Source organism: Carya illinoinensis, chromosome 4 (genome assembly GCF_018687715.1).
Source record: "Carya illinoinensis cultivar Pawnee chromosome 4, C.illinoinensisPawnee_v1, whole genome shotgun sequence".
Classification (NCBI taxonomy): Eukaryota; Viridiplantae; Streptophyta; class Magnoliopsida; order Fagales; family Juglandaceae; genus Carya; species Carya illinoinensis.
Window position 1 is genome coordinate 38,963,675 of NC_056755.1, and position 16,563 is coordinate 38,980,237.

Genomic DNA, 16,563 nt, shown 5'->3' on the forward strand with positions numbered 1-16,563 from the left:
ACGTGATCTCGCTATTTGGAAACACCTTATGCAGCATGGCCTCTATTTGTACAAGAAAATCCTCATCGGTACTAAGAGAATCACTGATGCCACTCTCTTTAACAGAGACCCAAGCAGCTTGATCTATTGCTTTCTTTCCTAGCATATTTGCCTACAAGGACCAGTCAAAAGATTTATTATATCTAGCATGTATAATTTCCTGAAACTTCAGTATAATACTTCTCAGTGTCTACGACAATATACAAATCAAATGTCAAATTCTTTCTAAGAAAATTCGGCATCAACTAGTAGGCAGCAACCCATTGATGCCATGCATTTCAATCATAGAAACAACAAAGATAAATTATTATGGCAAGAATGTCAAAATTGTAGTTCAAGGTTGGCTTTCAAATATTAGAGTTTCACTAACATATAGTAGTTCAACTCATAAGGACAATTTCAGGCGAAACATATATAGAAAAGAGAAATACTTTTTGCAGTCGGCAGATACAGTCGGCGTGCAGTCGGCTGTAAAAAAGTGAATTAATACGGGACTTACATGAAAAAAAATTATTTTTATAACTTTTTTTTGTTCATATAGGTCCTCCTGAATATAAAAAAAAATTTATAATTTTTTTTTATTCATTCCGTATAGCCAACTGTACACTGACTATATTTACCAACTATATATAGAAAAGTCCTATAGAAAAGCAAGGACTATATTAGGCTCATATTTGAAACAATCTATTCAATCTCAACAGACATCCAGTGGTACAAAAGGTCCTTTATTGCAAGTACAATGTCTCTTTTGTAAACATTAAAGCACACGACAAAAAGTGGTATACACAATTTTCAACCAACCATATGATAAGTTTGAGCTATATTTTTGCGTTTTCAGGACAAGACAAACTCAGGGAAGCTAGGACCAAATTAATGGCGGCTAGTGGCCTTATTCACGTGGTTAACAAGGATTACATCACCACTGAGTACGACACACAATCTTACAAATATTCAATTTACAATCAATAAACGTCAGTGCCAATAATCACCAAGGATTTACGAGAAGACATTTACTTTTTGGAACAAAAGGGTAGGATATTTACTTTTTGGAATCAGTCTAGCTAGTGAACTGCCAAATGAATATGTCCCAATTAAGGACCTCATCATTGACCATGGGAATGCTGTGCACTCGAGAATTTCACTGTGAATTTGCAATTAAATCTGGACATCTATCCCTAGAGTTTCTTTAGCTAATTAATCACGGGTTTCTGAGGTTACAACTGTAACGTGCAGCCCCTTTTGAACCAACTTTTGTTCTTACAGTAATACGATTACAACTCATGTCCCAGCAATAAAGCTTGTTGGTTCCCTTTTCTCTCATGTCAACTCACGTTTCTGCATCATGCGCATCCTCAAATTATTTTAACCAAAAAGTCTGAAAAAGAATCATGGTCATTGCACTGTACAAAGAAAAGCCACCACATGAATATATCTCCCCGTTTTATTGTACTTGAAAAAGTATATGTACTGACAGAAAAGGGAAATTTAAAAATAAATAAATTTAAAATTTACATAATAAAATTATTTTTTTAATCATAAAATCTATTTATTTTTTAAAATAAATATGCAGGACTTACACACGTCACTATAAAAAATGATGTTATTTTTTTAATATATGGGTGTGTCTACCAATTATTATGTTCTTAATATTTCTATTTTACCTAACCGATGATCAAGATAAAATAAGTGTAAAACACTCCTACAACCAATTCAGACAAATAAGTTGCAGCACATACCGTTTTACTGTGACTTTTAGTCACAATTTAATAATATATTTAACAGACTACTCAAAAATTTTTTCAAACAGCTTTCCTTTAGTGAGAAATGAGTGTGAACTAATTTTTTGTTACAAAATTTTCTTTTTATTTTTACTAGTGTTGTATTTTATTTATTTTAAGATGATTATTGGGGACTCGATCCTATTAAAATTTATATTATGCAACATTTAGGTTTATTTATGAAAGTACTCTTTTTAGTTTTAAAAAAAAATAAAAAAAAAATAAAGGAAAGAAAAGACAAAAAAAGAAAAAAGAAAAAAAAAAGAAAAGAAAAGAAAGGAGGGTCATCAACCTGCACGCTGCAAAAGGATTTACGGACAATTAAAATATGGGTGGTCAAATTAGAGGACTGCAGTACAACCCGACGTTACCTGATGGGGGCTTCTTTCTCTTTTTGCGGGGCAGTACAAAGTCATATTGAAAATAAGGTGAGATATAAAAGAGTTAGTAATTAAGATTATAAATAAAAGTAAGAGAAAAAATTAATAAAAAAATAGAGATAAAAATGAAAAATAGGACGTATGAAAGTTTTAAAAGATAAATTTAAGAGAATATAATTTTAAATTAAATTATAAAAAATTTTATGGGGAGCCGAACGAAATCCTCTTACACAATATTGAAACCAAGGAAATCATCCACCAATTGATTTTCCATTTTTAGGATATTTGACTTTCATATAATTCGTGTCAACTTTATCATTTATCATCATCTTTGATAAGTGCGTTAAACTTAAGAGAATAATGAATGTCATTTTTCTTTATAAAAGTGTAGCAAACAATATTATAGATCGACCATCTATGGCAATTTAAGGTTGTCCCTTCCCTTCAGCTTCCTAGACCGTGGGGATCTTTTACAACTTTCATCCAACTCCAAGTGACAAGCTGGTTACTCTACAGCTATATAAGGGAAAGTGTACGAGTTGCATATAACTAGGAACACCGAAAACCAGCAGCCAAGAGAAGGAAATAGATTAATGGAGAGTAATAGCAACCAGAGCTCGGTCTCTTTTGTCAAAATTCCAACGATTAAGTTCACCAAGCTGTTCATCAATGGGGAATTTGTAGATGCCGTTTCAGGTTTTTAACTGATCTCTCTGTACACAGTTTACTACTTCATATTTTTACTTCTTTTAGATCATATTTTTCACCGGGTACACTATTTTTAGTCTTGTCTGAGTTGTATTTCATGATTGAAGAGATTCGACTCTAGGACAAGCAATTTCTGTTACTTTGTGCCGAAGAGAAGATACGAAATTTTCTGATTAGTCTTGTCTGTGTTGTAGTTCAATTGTTCTTTCACTCCCAAGTGGTTATAGAATCACGACAAAATATGAGGAGAAGAAGAAGAAGAAGAAGAAGAGGGAAACGAAAGCGACGACCTCTTTTACCTGAATAGGATAATGACTTCCTATATTGAAACATCTTTTAGATAGTCCAAGGCATGTGTAGGAAGTAGAACAGAAAAATACAGGGGAGGATAATTAGCAAACTCCTCATACAGTACCGATGCTCTATTGGACAAACTTCCACAGATATTCCATTGAAAGAAAAAGAAAGAAGGGAACCTGCATCCCCTTCCACAGAAATCTATGATGATTTTGAATACATTCGAGTGACTATATTACATCAGCATCCCCTTCCTTCTCTTGGCAACCCCCATACTAAACTTATTTCTGAGAAGACTGAACTAAACTCTCTCTCTCTCTCTCTCTCTCTCTACCTTATAGTTGGGAAATTAATAGGTAATCCCAGAAATAAGAATTTCTCGTACTTATGCCTTTTTCCGTGTGATTTTATTTCATTCTAGTAATGGATTCAAAAGCCTTCCATTTTCTAGGCTGGTTGTGGGAATTGTGGTAATCGCTGAAATTCTCTTTTGTTAATATATTTTTTTTTTATCACAAAATCAAATCATAATAGGGAAAACATTCGAGACAATTGATCCGAGAACGGGAGAGATGATAGCAAGGGTTGCAGAAGGAGATAAGGAAGATGTTGATTTGGCTGTGAAGGCTGCACGACAGGCTTTCGACCATGGCCCATGGCCTCGCTTGCCAGGCTCTGTATGTGTACATTATTTTTGAAAATTTTTTTAAAACAACAGAGTACAATAGTTTTGGAAAAACTACATGAGAACTCGCACTTCTATAGGATCGTAGGTCAATGTATCAATACCCCCCACAGCTTTTAGAAAGGAAATTATAAAATTTGTTTTGAAAAGTTTTATAGCTGAGTTTTATCGATCTTAGAAACTTCTTATCAAAATTTAAAGCCACATATGATGGGATAATGGTATTGTTATTGAATTGATTTCCCATTATGCCTCTGATTACCATATTTTGCCATACGGGTGATGAAAATAGTAACTGGGTACTTAATGATGCAAGGCAAGAGCAAGGATAATGATGAAATTTGCGGACTTAATTGAGGAAAATGTAGAAGAATTAGCTGTCCTGGATACAATAGATGCCGGGAAATTGTTCAGTATGGGCAAGGCCATAGACATTCCTATGGCAGCAAAGAACCTTCGATATTATGCAGGTGCAGCTGATAAAATTCATGGAGAAGTGCTAAAAATGTCTCGTGAATTTCATGCATATACCTTGCGCGAGCCTATTGGTGTCGCAGGACTTATCATCCCCTGGAACTTCCCTAGCGCCATGCTCATGTGCAAAGTTAGCCCTGCTTTAGCCGCAGGGTGCACCATGGTTGTCAAACCTGCTGAACAAACTCCTCTCTCTGCTCTCTATTTTGCTCATCTTGCTAAGCTGGTAAGTTTGTATGTATGACCCTTTCTGCCTCATTGTCACCCTTTATGGTTTGTATGGGTGTCTCCTGCGAAACTTTTATTTTACCCCTATTTTGTTTCTTGTTCAAGGCTGGTATCCCTGATGGAGTGCTCAATGTTATAAACGGATATGGACCTAAGGCTGGGGCTGCCATTACATCTCATATGGACATTGATGCTGTAATTCCTAATTCAGTTTAATATCTGTTCTTATTGATTTAGTTATGGCTCCCATGGTGGCCACTTGACACACTTCATTGCTTTGCATTTCCACTTAGAATCTTCTCTGTGCAAATTCTTGTTTTTCAGGTTAGTTTTACCGGCTCCACGGAAGTGGGACGCAAAGTAATGCAAGCCGCAGCAACAAGCAACTTGAAAGTGGTTTCACTTGAATTAGGAGGCAAGTCACCCCTTATAATATTTGATGATGCGGATGTAGATATGGCCGCTCAGCTTGCTATCTTCGGCATCCTATTCAACAAGGTGAAGCTGTTTTCTTTTTTCTGTTATCTTAATAAACGTAGCATTTCTTCTATAGGTTTATTTGCTAGCTTCTTCAGAACTATACCTTGACTTTAACGCACTCTACTAATTAATACCATGTTATAATATTATACTTACGTGTAATCCACTAAGCTTCACTGTAATTTTGTTCCTTTTTTCCATTACTATATATAAGAATCATGCTCCTCAGTTCTCCACTAGATATTTAATTGTAGTATATCATTAGGGTTGTGTACCAACTCCATCAATGAGTCCACACACGTCATCCACGTTCTACCTACTGGCATTTAAATATTTGATCTCCTTTTTTGGTCATATGCAGCTAACCATTACTTTGTATATATATATATATATATATTTTTATTTGCAGGGAGAAGTGTGTGTATCAAGTTCTCGTGTTTATGTTCAAGAAGGGTTATATGAGGAGCTTGTGAAGAAATTAGTGGAAAAGGCAAAAGCATGGGTGGTTGGGGATCCTTTTGATCCTAAAGTTCAGCAAGGACCCCAGGTATGACTTGAGGCTTTCATTGACAGTAATGGAGACTGTATCCCAATAAAACTGGAATAGACCAGAATAATGATAAGCATAAGCATAAGAACAAACGAGTTACTAAATACAAGCTTGGGTATATTTATTTCTGCATATAATATGTTTTTTGAATAATGCTGGATACAGTCGAAGAGTCTGCAAGTACAGCGCACTCTCTTTTAGAAAAAATGAGGTCCATCATTAAAAAATATTTTTTTCATGTGAGTTTCAGACTTAACCACTTTTTTCAAAAATGGTACACGAGACTTATACATTCTAAGACTGTGAATATCATTTCTCATATATCTTGCATAAACCTTTCTTATAAATTCACAAAATTTAAATAGAATTAGTCTATCATTAATTCATGTATGTTTCATATAATCATATTAATTGTTCGATTTGATAAATTTTTTTCAACCTAGTTTATATGAAACCCTTAATTTTTTTTGTGTAGATCGACAAGAAGCAGTTTGACAAGATTCTTTCATACATTGAGCATGGCAAGAGAGAAGGAGCCACCCTATTAACAGGGGGTAAGCCCTTAGATGGGAAGGGATATTACATTGAACCTACGATTTTCAGTGAAATTAAGGTATATATATTGCTCGCGTCACAACATGCATGCACGTCAGTATCATAATTTGTCTCAGTTTTCCTATGTTGTTTTATCCTCATCGTCTAATTTGTTATTCTTGTGGAGTTGATGATCAGGAAGAAATGCTTATTGCAAAGGAAGAAATATTTGGGCCTGTTTTGGGGCTGGCAAAGTTCAAGTTAGTACAATTAATACTTGTGAAACATCCAATACAAGTCATTTACTTTTCCAAGAAAAAATGAAAAATGGTCGATGGTTGAGATAGATTTTTTGTCATGAATACAGAACAGTTGAAGAGGCGATTAAGAGGGCAAACAGTACTAGATATGGACTAGCAGCGGGAATCGTGACCAAGGACATCAATGTGGCTAACACTGTATCAAGATCAATCCGAGCAGGCAGTATTTGGATCAATTGCTATGCTGCTCTCGATTTTGACTGTCCTTTCAGCGGGTATAAGATGAGTGGATTCGGAAGTTCTCTTGGATTAGAAGCCCTTGACATTTATCTTAAAGTTAAGTCGGTTGTAACTCCCCTTTTTAATACTCCCTGGCTTTGAATGTATAATGTTTGCTACCATCATCATGACAATAATGATAATACCTCAGAATAAACATAGTCAAACTGTATTTGGTAGAGCCATTTGCTTCGGACATCCAAAGTTTACTGGGAGTTTGGTTGAATTTTCACGATTATATGCCATCAGTTGTCCAGTTTCATATGTACCTTACTACTAACCGATAAAACAAGCTCCCAAAGGAGCTCATTTTCAACTCCAGAAACTTATGATCAGGGAGTTGAGACTTGGATCGTTTTGTTGTCATATAACTCACGTTTCATAGGCAAATTATGTCTACTATAAAGAAAATGTTGTTATTTTTTAATTAATAATACTTATTAATTACGTTTCTTTTTATAGATGATCATTACCAACCTTTTCTTTTTAAGAGGTCATTACCATTTGTACCGTTGCTTTACGTTTGAATGTTTTTTCTCTTTAAATTTATCAGTTAATTTCTTACCGTCTCTTAGTTAATGGTCCTATGAAGTCGGTTTTTTCTTTTAAGTTGGTAATAACTGATTTCGTCTTTTCCAGAGGAAAACGTAAACTTTTCTTCAATTGGTTGTTTGATTCATCGCACAGTTACCAAATAAATTGAGGTTGGCGTCCAGAGTATAGTTTCGAATTAAGAGTGATGTTATTTCTATGTTGGATGTAAGCAGTGTGTTGTTCATTTTGAGAAAAAGAGACAGGAAAATTGTGTGTACATTTTTTAGATATTTTCCAGATAATAAAGAGGTGTTTTTTGAGTAGAGTTTTGGACTTAACCACTTGCACAGAGTTGGTTCGGGCTATACAATGATCAGTCAGTTTGTTATATCATGGAAGAGTCAAGTCAGGAAGAGTTCTGTGGCATTGGTGAATTTGAGATTTTATACACTGCAGAGAGCTTGAATCTCCTTAAAGAAAGCGAGATTTTCATGCCTCAATCCAAACTGGCTTCGTTTCAATTTTAACTTTATTGAAATTTTCATTACATTATTGTTTAATTTCACCAACAGAAAAGAATGTGTTTTGTTTTTGTTGCACTGAAGAACTGTCCAATGGAGAAGAATTTAAAGATACTGGATCTAATAGCCGATTCAGTGCTTAGGAACTGGGAGCATGAGTTTGTGTTTCTAGCAATACAAGCAACTCCTCTTCATTGCAACTTAGTTTTTGCCCTTTTCCCTTTTTATGCTCTGCTAGGGTTCAAAACAGGGTAGCGCCGTATGGCTGCAACTGGAGGCCCTGGGCCAACGGCGAACGCTGGACGGCAGAGAAACTTCGCAGACATGGTGGCACAATCCCCTCAGCCCTTACCGGAGGTCGATATCCCTTTTCGTCCGGCCAAACTGATTGATGGAGAAATTTGTGTGATTTTTTCTAAAGAAGAGATTGAGAGGTCTGCCGTCCCTTTCAAATACTCCATGGTTTTGAAGTTTATCAAGCAAAGGCCATCTCTAGATGTCATTCGTGCCTTTATTCGGAGTTGATGGCGCTTAGAGTTTCAACCTGTGATCTCGGCAATGAGAAGAGCCAGAAACGTGTTCATTCGGTTCTCAAACGAACCAAATTTTGTTAAGGCGTTATCGAGGGAAGCAACGGATGTAGATGGAGTTCCTTACCGGGGCTTCCACTGGCATCCGGACTTTGATGAGGAGGCCGAACCATCCCTAGTTCTGGTGTGGGTGTTCCTTCTAGGTTTGCCTCCTAATTTTTACCATGAATCTCTTTTGAAAAACATCACCTCTCCTTTTGGGCGTTTCCTACGCCGTGACAATGCCACAAGATGCGCCACCAAGACGGATGGAGCGAGAGTTTGCTTGGAGATGGACGCTGCTGTAGAACCAATCCGAGGGATCTGGATTGGCATGCCCAACCATAGTTCCAGCCTGTACGTGAATATTGAGTGTGAAACACTCCCTGCCTACTGCTCTATATGCAGAGTCCAAGGCCATAATCTCCAGAAGTGTAAACGGAAAGAGGGGGCCAAGAGCGTTGGTGTTAAAAAAGGGAAGGAAAGGGAGGAAAATAAAAAAACTTGCCAGCTTCAGAACCTAACAAATGGAGAAGAAGAAAGTAAAGAAACAGAGCACTTACCGTAGCTGAAAATGGTGGGAACTGGGGGTGCTGGTCCGAGTGGTTTAAAGGTGGATAATACCGTGAGTTTACAAGCGGAAGCAAGAACTTGTTGGATGGAAATGGAAAAGGAAAAATATAATAAACAGGGTGCAAATGTAGAGGTCGAAACAAAGGCTAATGAGCTAGTGATGTGCTCAGAAATGAGGGAGGTAGCTAACGGGGAAAATGGTGAGAATAATGAGCCAGTTATTATTGAGTTGCTGAACTACCGAACGGAAATGGGGGAGGTAGCTATTGGAGAAAAAGGTAAGAATAATAATTCAGTAATTATTGAGTTGCTAAACTACCCAAATACATAACCAGTGATTGCCGAACCAATCCAAGAGACAGAGACTAATTTTTCGAGAATAGGGACGGTCTCAGCTACAAGGAAAAAACTAATAACAGAAGGGCTTTTGACGGAAAGAGAAGAGGTACAAGATCCTACAAACAGGGAGGTAAACACAGTGGAACTGTGGTCGTATGAAAGGGAACAGGAAGCAGTGATGGGAAACATTGAAAACCAAGTAACGAAAGCTCAAGGTAATTCTCGTAAAACTCCAGAACTCTCACCGATAGGGGAACATACTGCAAATTTGCTCCTACGCTTAGTGATGAACTAAGTGTGGAAATGGTGCCAGAAGTGATGAACTAAGTGTGGAAATGGTGCCAGAAACTAGACCAGAAGAAATATTTATTCAAGAGACGCAAGATACCGGACAAGGGGATCAATATAACTCCGGCAATATACAAGATGGTACGGCCGAAGCAAGTTACTCAGAACCAGAAAAGGAAATTGCGGAACACTTGAGTAAAAATAAACAATACCCATATATCGGACAGTGATGAAAATAAGGAGAAAATTCGAGGAAAGAGTAGGAAAAAACTCAGAAGCTCAACTCGGGTTCCTCGCAAGCCCGTATGCTTGGATTTATGAACTGTAGTCCATTATATTGGAATATCTGGGGCCTCAAATCATCCCAGATAAGATTGGGTAAGTTGGTTAGAAAGTTGAAATTAAATTTAATTATGCTTGCTGAACCTTTTGCAAATGAGAACAGGTTGGATATGTTAAAAAATAGACTGAAGTTCGAACACAGTTTCTCCAATCAGCGTGTTGGTGGGAAACTTTGGGTACTTTGGGAAGGTGGATTACATATCACAGTTTTTAATTTCAGCTCCCAACACATCACCATATCATTGGTTATAAATTCTCAAAGTTACTACATATCAATAGTTTATGCCCGATGTAGTTATTTGGAAAGACGAGAACTCTGGAGGTCGTTACAACTGGATGCTGTGCAAGACACTCCTTGGCTATGCCTTGGAGACTTTAACATTATTCGCAGGAGGGAGGAGAGAAGGGGCGGGAGACCTCGTTTGAGGATTGCCATGGATGATTTTAATGAGTTTATTGGTGACAGTGGACTCATGGAAATGAAATCAGTAGGAAGTAAATTCTCTTGGTGCAATCTAGAAGCTGGTCGAAGATTGACAGATGTATGCTGAATTCACTGGCTACCAACTGCTTACCAGATGCTTTTTGCAGGTACTTAGCTTGAACAACATCAGACCATGCCCCAATGTCTTTTGTTCTAAATCCCCTTGGTACTCGGTATGGTCCAACTCCCTTTAAGTTCCAACAAATGTGGGCCTCTCATGAGAACTTCAAAGATGTGGTAAAAAATGTGTGGAACGACCCAATTGTGCCTAGAGGTATTTTCAGTTTGACTACCAAATTGAAGAAAATGAAAGGGATCTTAAAGGAATGGAATCGGCGGGTTTTCGGGCACACTGAAGCCAACATACAGAATCTAGAGAAGCAGATTGAGGATTTAGAAAACCAACTTCAGATTGGTTTCTCGGAATCTATTGAATCAGATTTGTTAATTGCTAAAGAGCATCTTGCTACATGGCTTCAGAGAGAAGAGATCAGACTAAACCAACAGGAAAATCTTAACTGGATAGAAAAAGGAGAGGCATCGGCACAATTCTTCAGAACCTATGTATCAAGATCCAAGCCTGTGGTTCAGAAGATGAGACTTCAGGATAGTTCACTTTTGACCACCCCGGAATCCATTCATTCAGGTGCAGTGGATTTCTTCAGCTCATTTCTTCAAGCGAGACCTCATAGAGATCTCCCAGATTTGTCGGCCTATGTTCAGACCACTATTCTGGACGAGGAGAATGACAGCCTCCTAAAGCTCCCTTCGATCCTAGAGGTAAAAGAGGCTATGTTTTCGATCCCCGTAGATAGTAGTCCTGGTCCTGATGGGTTTGGCTCAAGATTCTATAGAGTGTGTTGGGATTTGGTTGAATCTGATGTGGTGGCAGCAGTCAGAGACATGTATAGTGGGGTTCCAATGCCAAGATTCTACTCAGCATCGTACATCGCTCTCATTCCGAAAATGCAACAACCCACAGGTTTTGATAGGTTTCGACCCATAAGTTTGTGTTCGGTAATTTACAAGGTATTTGCAAAAATTCTGGTGCGGCGGATGTCCCCTATCCTAAGCAGAATTGTATCTCCTAAACAATGGGCCTTCTTGCCAGGGAGAAGCATTTTTGAAAATATCACTTTGGCCCAAGAAATGATTCACATGATAAACAGAAAGACTCGTGGGGGAAATGTACTCATCAAAGTGGACATAGCCAAAGCGTACGATAGTCTTGATTGGGATTTCTTATTACATGTAATGACATCTTTTGGCTTCTCTACAAGGTTTTGTGAATTAATCCGACAATGTATTTCGACTCCATGGTTTTCAGTGGTTATGAATGGGTCAGCTAAAGGTTTCTTCCCCAGTGGTCGTGGATTGTGCCAAGGTGACCCTCTGTCTCCTTACTTGTTCATTTTAGTTCAAGAAATTCTATCTCGCTTGCTAAAACATAATTTTGAGATGGGGAAAATTGCACCTTACTCCCACCCTCGTGGCACTCCACTGGTCTCTCATCTATTTTATGCTGATGATATTGTGGTCTTTGCAAACGGGGCTAGAGCCTCCCTGCAAGCCATTTCTGATGTTTTTGCCTTGTATGAAAGCTGGTCTGGTCAAGTGGTTAGTAAGGAGAAGTCATCCATTTTTTTTTTTCCCAAATATGTCAACTCGGCCCGAAAAAGAAACCTCCTTCAATTGACCTCCTTCTCGGAAGGCCTATTCCCAGTTAAATATCTGGGTGTTCCTCTCTTTAGTGAAAGGATAAAGGTGCCATATTTTGAGGACTTACTGAACTGTATCTGTGATCGTCTAGAGGGGTGGCAAAATAGGCTACTATCAATTGGTGCTCGTCTCCTTTTACTACGCCATGTGGTATCAAGCATCCCGGTTCATCTACTCTCAGTGTTACATGTTCCCAAGAAAGTGGTCTTCTCGCTAAACAGGATTATGAGCAACTTTTTTTGGGGTACCTCAAATGGCAAACAGAAGCGTAAATGGGTGGCTTGGCAAAAGGTTTGTATGCTGACCAAGGAAGGGGGGCTGGGCCTTAGAAAATTTGAAGAAGTTCAGTATTCCCTATTCATGAAGCTTGCTTGGAACCTGTTGTCCCGTGACTCTCTATGGGCAAATTTTTTCACGAAGAAATACTGTAAGGGAGAGCATGTGACATTAATTGATAACACTAAAGGATCACCTCTTTGGAAATTTATTATGACTATGGTTCCGAATATTCTTAATAATGTCTGGTGGCGGGTTAAGGAAGGACAAGTTTCCTTTTAGCGGGATCCCTGGTTAAAGTCTGGCCCCTTGGTGGAGTCTTGCGAGATGAGTGCACAACCGTCTTTAAAGGTAAGGGAGTGCAGAATTCAGAATGGTTGGGATGTGGATTTGCTAGTAAGCCTGGTGGGGGAAGCAAAAGCAGAAGAAATTCTAGATAGCCTGGGGGCACACAAAGAAGGCACAGATGTACTAATTTGGAAACCAGCCTTGAATGGGGTTTTCTCATCTAAGTCAGCTTGGGAGTGTATTCATGTTCATGCGCCAAAATTTGAATGGGCTAACTGGATAAGGCACCCCGCCCTTCCCAAGAAGTATTCGGTTACAATCTGGAAGGCTTTGAATTATAGCCTTAGTGTTGATGATCGCATTCGAAACCTGGGAATCCCCCTAGCTTCCAGATGCGAGTGTTGTGAGCATGGGTGTATAGAAGATCAAGACCATATCCTTGCTACAGGGAAGACCGCTTCCGACATATGGAGACGCACTTCTATCCTTATGGGCATGTCGTATAACCATAGAAGACCGTGGAAGGCAAATATGGAACTATGGTTTCGCAAAGCATCCCATTCAACTCAAAAAGGTACGCTTCTTGGCACTATTCCTAGTATTATAACTTGGTCTCTTTGGATTTGGAGATGTAAAGCCCGTATGGAAGGAAAGAAGCAAACTGGGGATCAATTATGGGGGACCATAAAAGCTGCCTTAGCTTGGGTTGGTTTAAGATTACGCACTAGCAAAAAGTTTAGTGATGAGGATGACAAAGTTTTACAAAACCTTGGTATCCCGATGAAAGTGGGACATAGTCTGTCACCTTGTTTGGTAAAATGGAACAAGCCAAGTGTGGGGTGGGCTAAACTTAATGTGGATGGGAGCTCTTTGGGTAACCCGAGTCAGATGGGCTCTGGTGGCCTAATTCGGGATGATAAGGGTTGTATGATGTGGGCCTATGCAAAAGAGATGGAGGTTGGGACCAATAATGAAGTCAAACTACGAGCTTTATATCATGGGTTAAAAGGAGGGAGATGTAGAATATGGTACCTTGAAGACTATTGGGACGAGATACAGGACATTCTAAATACATTGGATTATAAGGTGATGCATGTTTTTAGAGAAGGTAATGCAAGGGCAGATTTTCTAACTCGCCTGGCTTCGGAAAAGAAATCTGGAACTTGGGCAAATTTCAATTATGTTCCTCACAGACTAAAAGGGATATTAAAAGTGGACAAAATGGGTCTGTATGCCCTCAGAAAATAAAACTTGGTTCTTATTTTGGCCTTTTACACACGATGGGATGTGGTTCTTTGTTGTTGAATTTGGCTTTAGCTTAATGTATCTTTTTTTACACTTGGGTTTTGGGTGTTTCTTGTAACCTCCCAAGTGTCTGCTTTGTTCCACAGTTTTCATCCAACATACGTGAGGGCCTTTTGTATAAAATTGGGGCAGGGTCACTGGACATGTGGCCCATCCTCTTAAAAAAAAAAAAAAAAAACTCCTCTTCGAAGGACAATTCAGGAGGGTCTTGGATCTGCAAACTTTGCAATGAATTTATTTCTTAAATCCAGGGAAGCACTTAGAGAGACCAGCTTAGCTTTGCTAGAATAGATATGAAACCATGCGATTCTAGCCCTTCAAAAGAGCTTCACACTGGCTAAGGAATTGGATTTCATTTCAACCAACTGTATTAACTGTTTTAACCCTGTGTCCCTTTTGCCGTGGTTGGCGATTTACATGTAAAAAACATCAAAATAGTTAGAAGGGAGAAGTTAGGGAGGGAAAGGAGAAGTATGGAAGGGACTCTAAAGATTGTAATGGAGCTCTTGAAAGGTGAAGGAAAAGGCGATATAGTGCAGAGGGAATGTGATAATTTCTTGGAGATTACCTATATTTAGATACAATGGATAGCTCCTTCACTCAAGGAGGAACTGTTTCCTGAAGGAAAATGAAAATTGGCAGGATTGTTTGGTCAAGTTTATGGGCAGCTATAGAGAAGACAGGCTATTGTTCTCCCTCTTTTCCTCCTACAACAATTTTGGTTTTTGTGTTTCATGTTTTTTTTTTTTTTTTTTGGTTTTACTTTTCTATTTTTTCCATTAGACTGTCTGATGAAAAAATAAATAAAAATTCATTAGTCTTATCCCACGTGCACATTAGATATTAAATTGGTTTTATTTATTGCTTGAACTTCTCATATGCACGTACACATATTACAATTCTGACTCGTAGTAGACAAACCTTAAACTCCAAGTTGACATCATTTCCCCTCGCCACTCTCCCAAAGGAGAGGATGCCAAGTAATTAAGAAAAATTCTAGACGCAGTCCCAATTCTGGGCCTACGTGCTCACGAAGTGAAACGCTTCGTTTCATTTAAGTAAAAAATGCATAGAAGTAAAAACCCTCGTTTACCTTGGCTACTATTTTAATTGTTCAAGCTCTTCTCCTGAGTCCTAAATTGCTATGTAAAACTTGATTTGTAGTTCTATATCTCATAGTCAGTACATGCATTATCATTTGTATAAGCAAAGGCGACACAAGAACAATTCTTCAAGCACAGTGCCTGGCAATCAGAAAGACTTGGGTTGTCACTTTTGCTGAATGCGAATCCATTTGTAGACATCATACCCATTTTGTGAATGGTATTTTTCAAATTGAAAAGGCTTTTAGAAAAGGAATAGCGTGCCAAAATACACACAACATCTTTGTTTGCCTTGCATTGAAACTGCTAGACGATCGTGTTCATGTTGTATGCAAAGAAATCATCACATTAAAAAATGTCCGGAGTCAGATCGCACTTCTCTTCATCCTGATGTTACAAAAGGAAGAATCGCATGAAGGTCCAAATAATCTCCTCAGCTACCGAGACTCAATTAGTGAAGGTGATACTATTCAATTTAGGCTTGGATCTCCTGCTTTTCAAGAGGATCAAATGGGTATATTAGTTCAAGAATGCAAGATTGCTCTTATGATTGTCCTGATGGGGAAATTACCAATGGGAAAGATTGGAATGATTCTTTTATAGATGAACAATCAAGTTTTTCTCGTTGGAGACTAAAATTTCGGAAAGAAATTCAACTGGATCCATCTTTGAAGTGGTCTGATTTTAAGCATCTATTTTTTGGAGGACGAGGTCTATTTTTAGAGCACTCAAATGCTTCAAATGAAATTATACATGCCGATAGTGGTGGAGGAGATGCAGAAGGAACTCAAATGGTGGAGATATGTTTTCAAGCATTCGAACGCAAGGCCACTTTGTTTTGGGTTGACGTATCTAGCTCGTGTTCTAGGAAGAGAGATAAGAATCGCTGCAGAGTTATGTTGCATTGCTTGAGGGAAGAAGATAAAGTAAGGGGGTATTTTTGACATTTGATTAAAATTATAAGGAAAATGACATAAATATCCATTTCGTGCGCATGCAAGCCCCCTGCAGGGACTGTACATAGCACGTCTCAGTAATTAATCATGAAACCTTTGCCTTCACCTTTTCTTGTTTAGCAAGAAAACTTGCATTAAACCACCCTCATTTACAGTAAAATAAATAAATGGAGCTCTACAGACAACCCCTTATTTCTCTTGGGAGGTCTCATAAAATAAAATACGAACTCCTAAGAAAGGCCCATTGCTAACCTGTCAGCAACGTGGTTTATATCTCTATATATGTGACTCAACTCTACATGTAATCAATCTTTGATGGCAAACTAAAAACTGCACCAAATAATCCAACAAAGACCAATTAATCTCACCCTTCCTAGACAACTAGTTTACAACCACCAAGAAATCAGACTCTACTTCAACAGCACCAAAATAAAACTTGCAACATAGTTGTAGCCCTTTCCAAAATGATCACTCACCTCTTCTCTATATTTACTTTTTGGAATAAAAGGGAAGGATATTTACTTGTTGGATATATTATGGATTGAGAACCAGCTCTAATTCATGGAGTAGCTAA

General features: G+C 38.2%; 2 protein-coding genes across 3 annotated transcripts; both read left to right on the plus strand.

The window, feature by feature from the left end:
• Positions 1–2,600: 2,600 nt before the first annotated feature.
• Positions 2,601–6,960, plus strand: LOC122306990 (aldehyde dehydrogenase family 2 member C4-like). 2 transcript variants are annotated; one of them, XM_043119579.1, is made up of 9 exons: positions 2,601–2,893; positions 3,737–3,879; positions 4,204–4,587; positions 4,695–4,799; positions 4,914–5,087; positions 5,479–5,616; positions 6,095–6,232; positions 6,352–6,413; positions 6,521–6,960. In XM_043119579.1, exons 1-9 carry the CDS (start codon positions 2,791–2,793, stop codon positions 6,792–6,794), a joined length of 1,521 nt encoding a protein of 506 aa, XP_042975513.1. In that variant the 5' UTR covers positions 2,601–2,790; the 3' UTR covers positions 6,795–6,960. The 2 variants fall into 2 exon arrangements, with proteins under 2 accessions (XP_042975513.1, XP_042975514.1); XM_043119580.1 differs by having other exon boundaries at positions 4,695–4,784.
• A 1,345-nt stretch (positions 6,961–8,305) lies between these two features.
• Positions 8,306–8,884, plus strand: LOC122306492. The gene has a single exon (XM_043118923.1). It carries the CDS (start codon positions 8,306–8,308, stop codon positions 8,882–8,884), a length of 579 nt encoding a protein of 192 aa, XP_042974857.1.
• The last annotated feature ends 7,679 nt before the right edge of the window (positions 8,885–16,563 follow it).

What these genes read in the sequence shown, in the direction of transcription:
- LOC122306492 (XM_043118923.1), top strand. Translation starts at nt 8,306, where the DNA reads ATGAGAAGAGCCAGAAACGTGTTCATTCGGTTCTCAAACGAACCAAAT.
- LOC122306990 (XM_043119579.1), top strand. Translation starts at nt 2,791, where the DNA reads ATGGAGAGTAATAGCAACCAGAGCTCGGTCTCTTTTGTCAAAATTCCA. An exon ending in AAGTTCAGCAAGGACCCCAG is followed by an intron (nt 5,617 to 6,094) that starts GTATGACTTGAG and finishes TTTTTTGTGTAG; the next exon opens with ATCGACAAGAAGCAGTTTGA. An exon ending in TTGGGGCTGGCAAAGTTCAA is followed by an intron (nt 6,414 to 6,520) that starts GTTAGTACAATT and finishes TCATGAATACAG; the next exon opens with AACAGTTGAAGAGGCGATTA.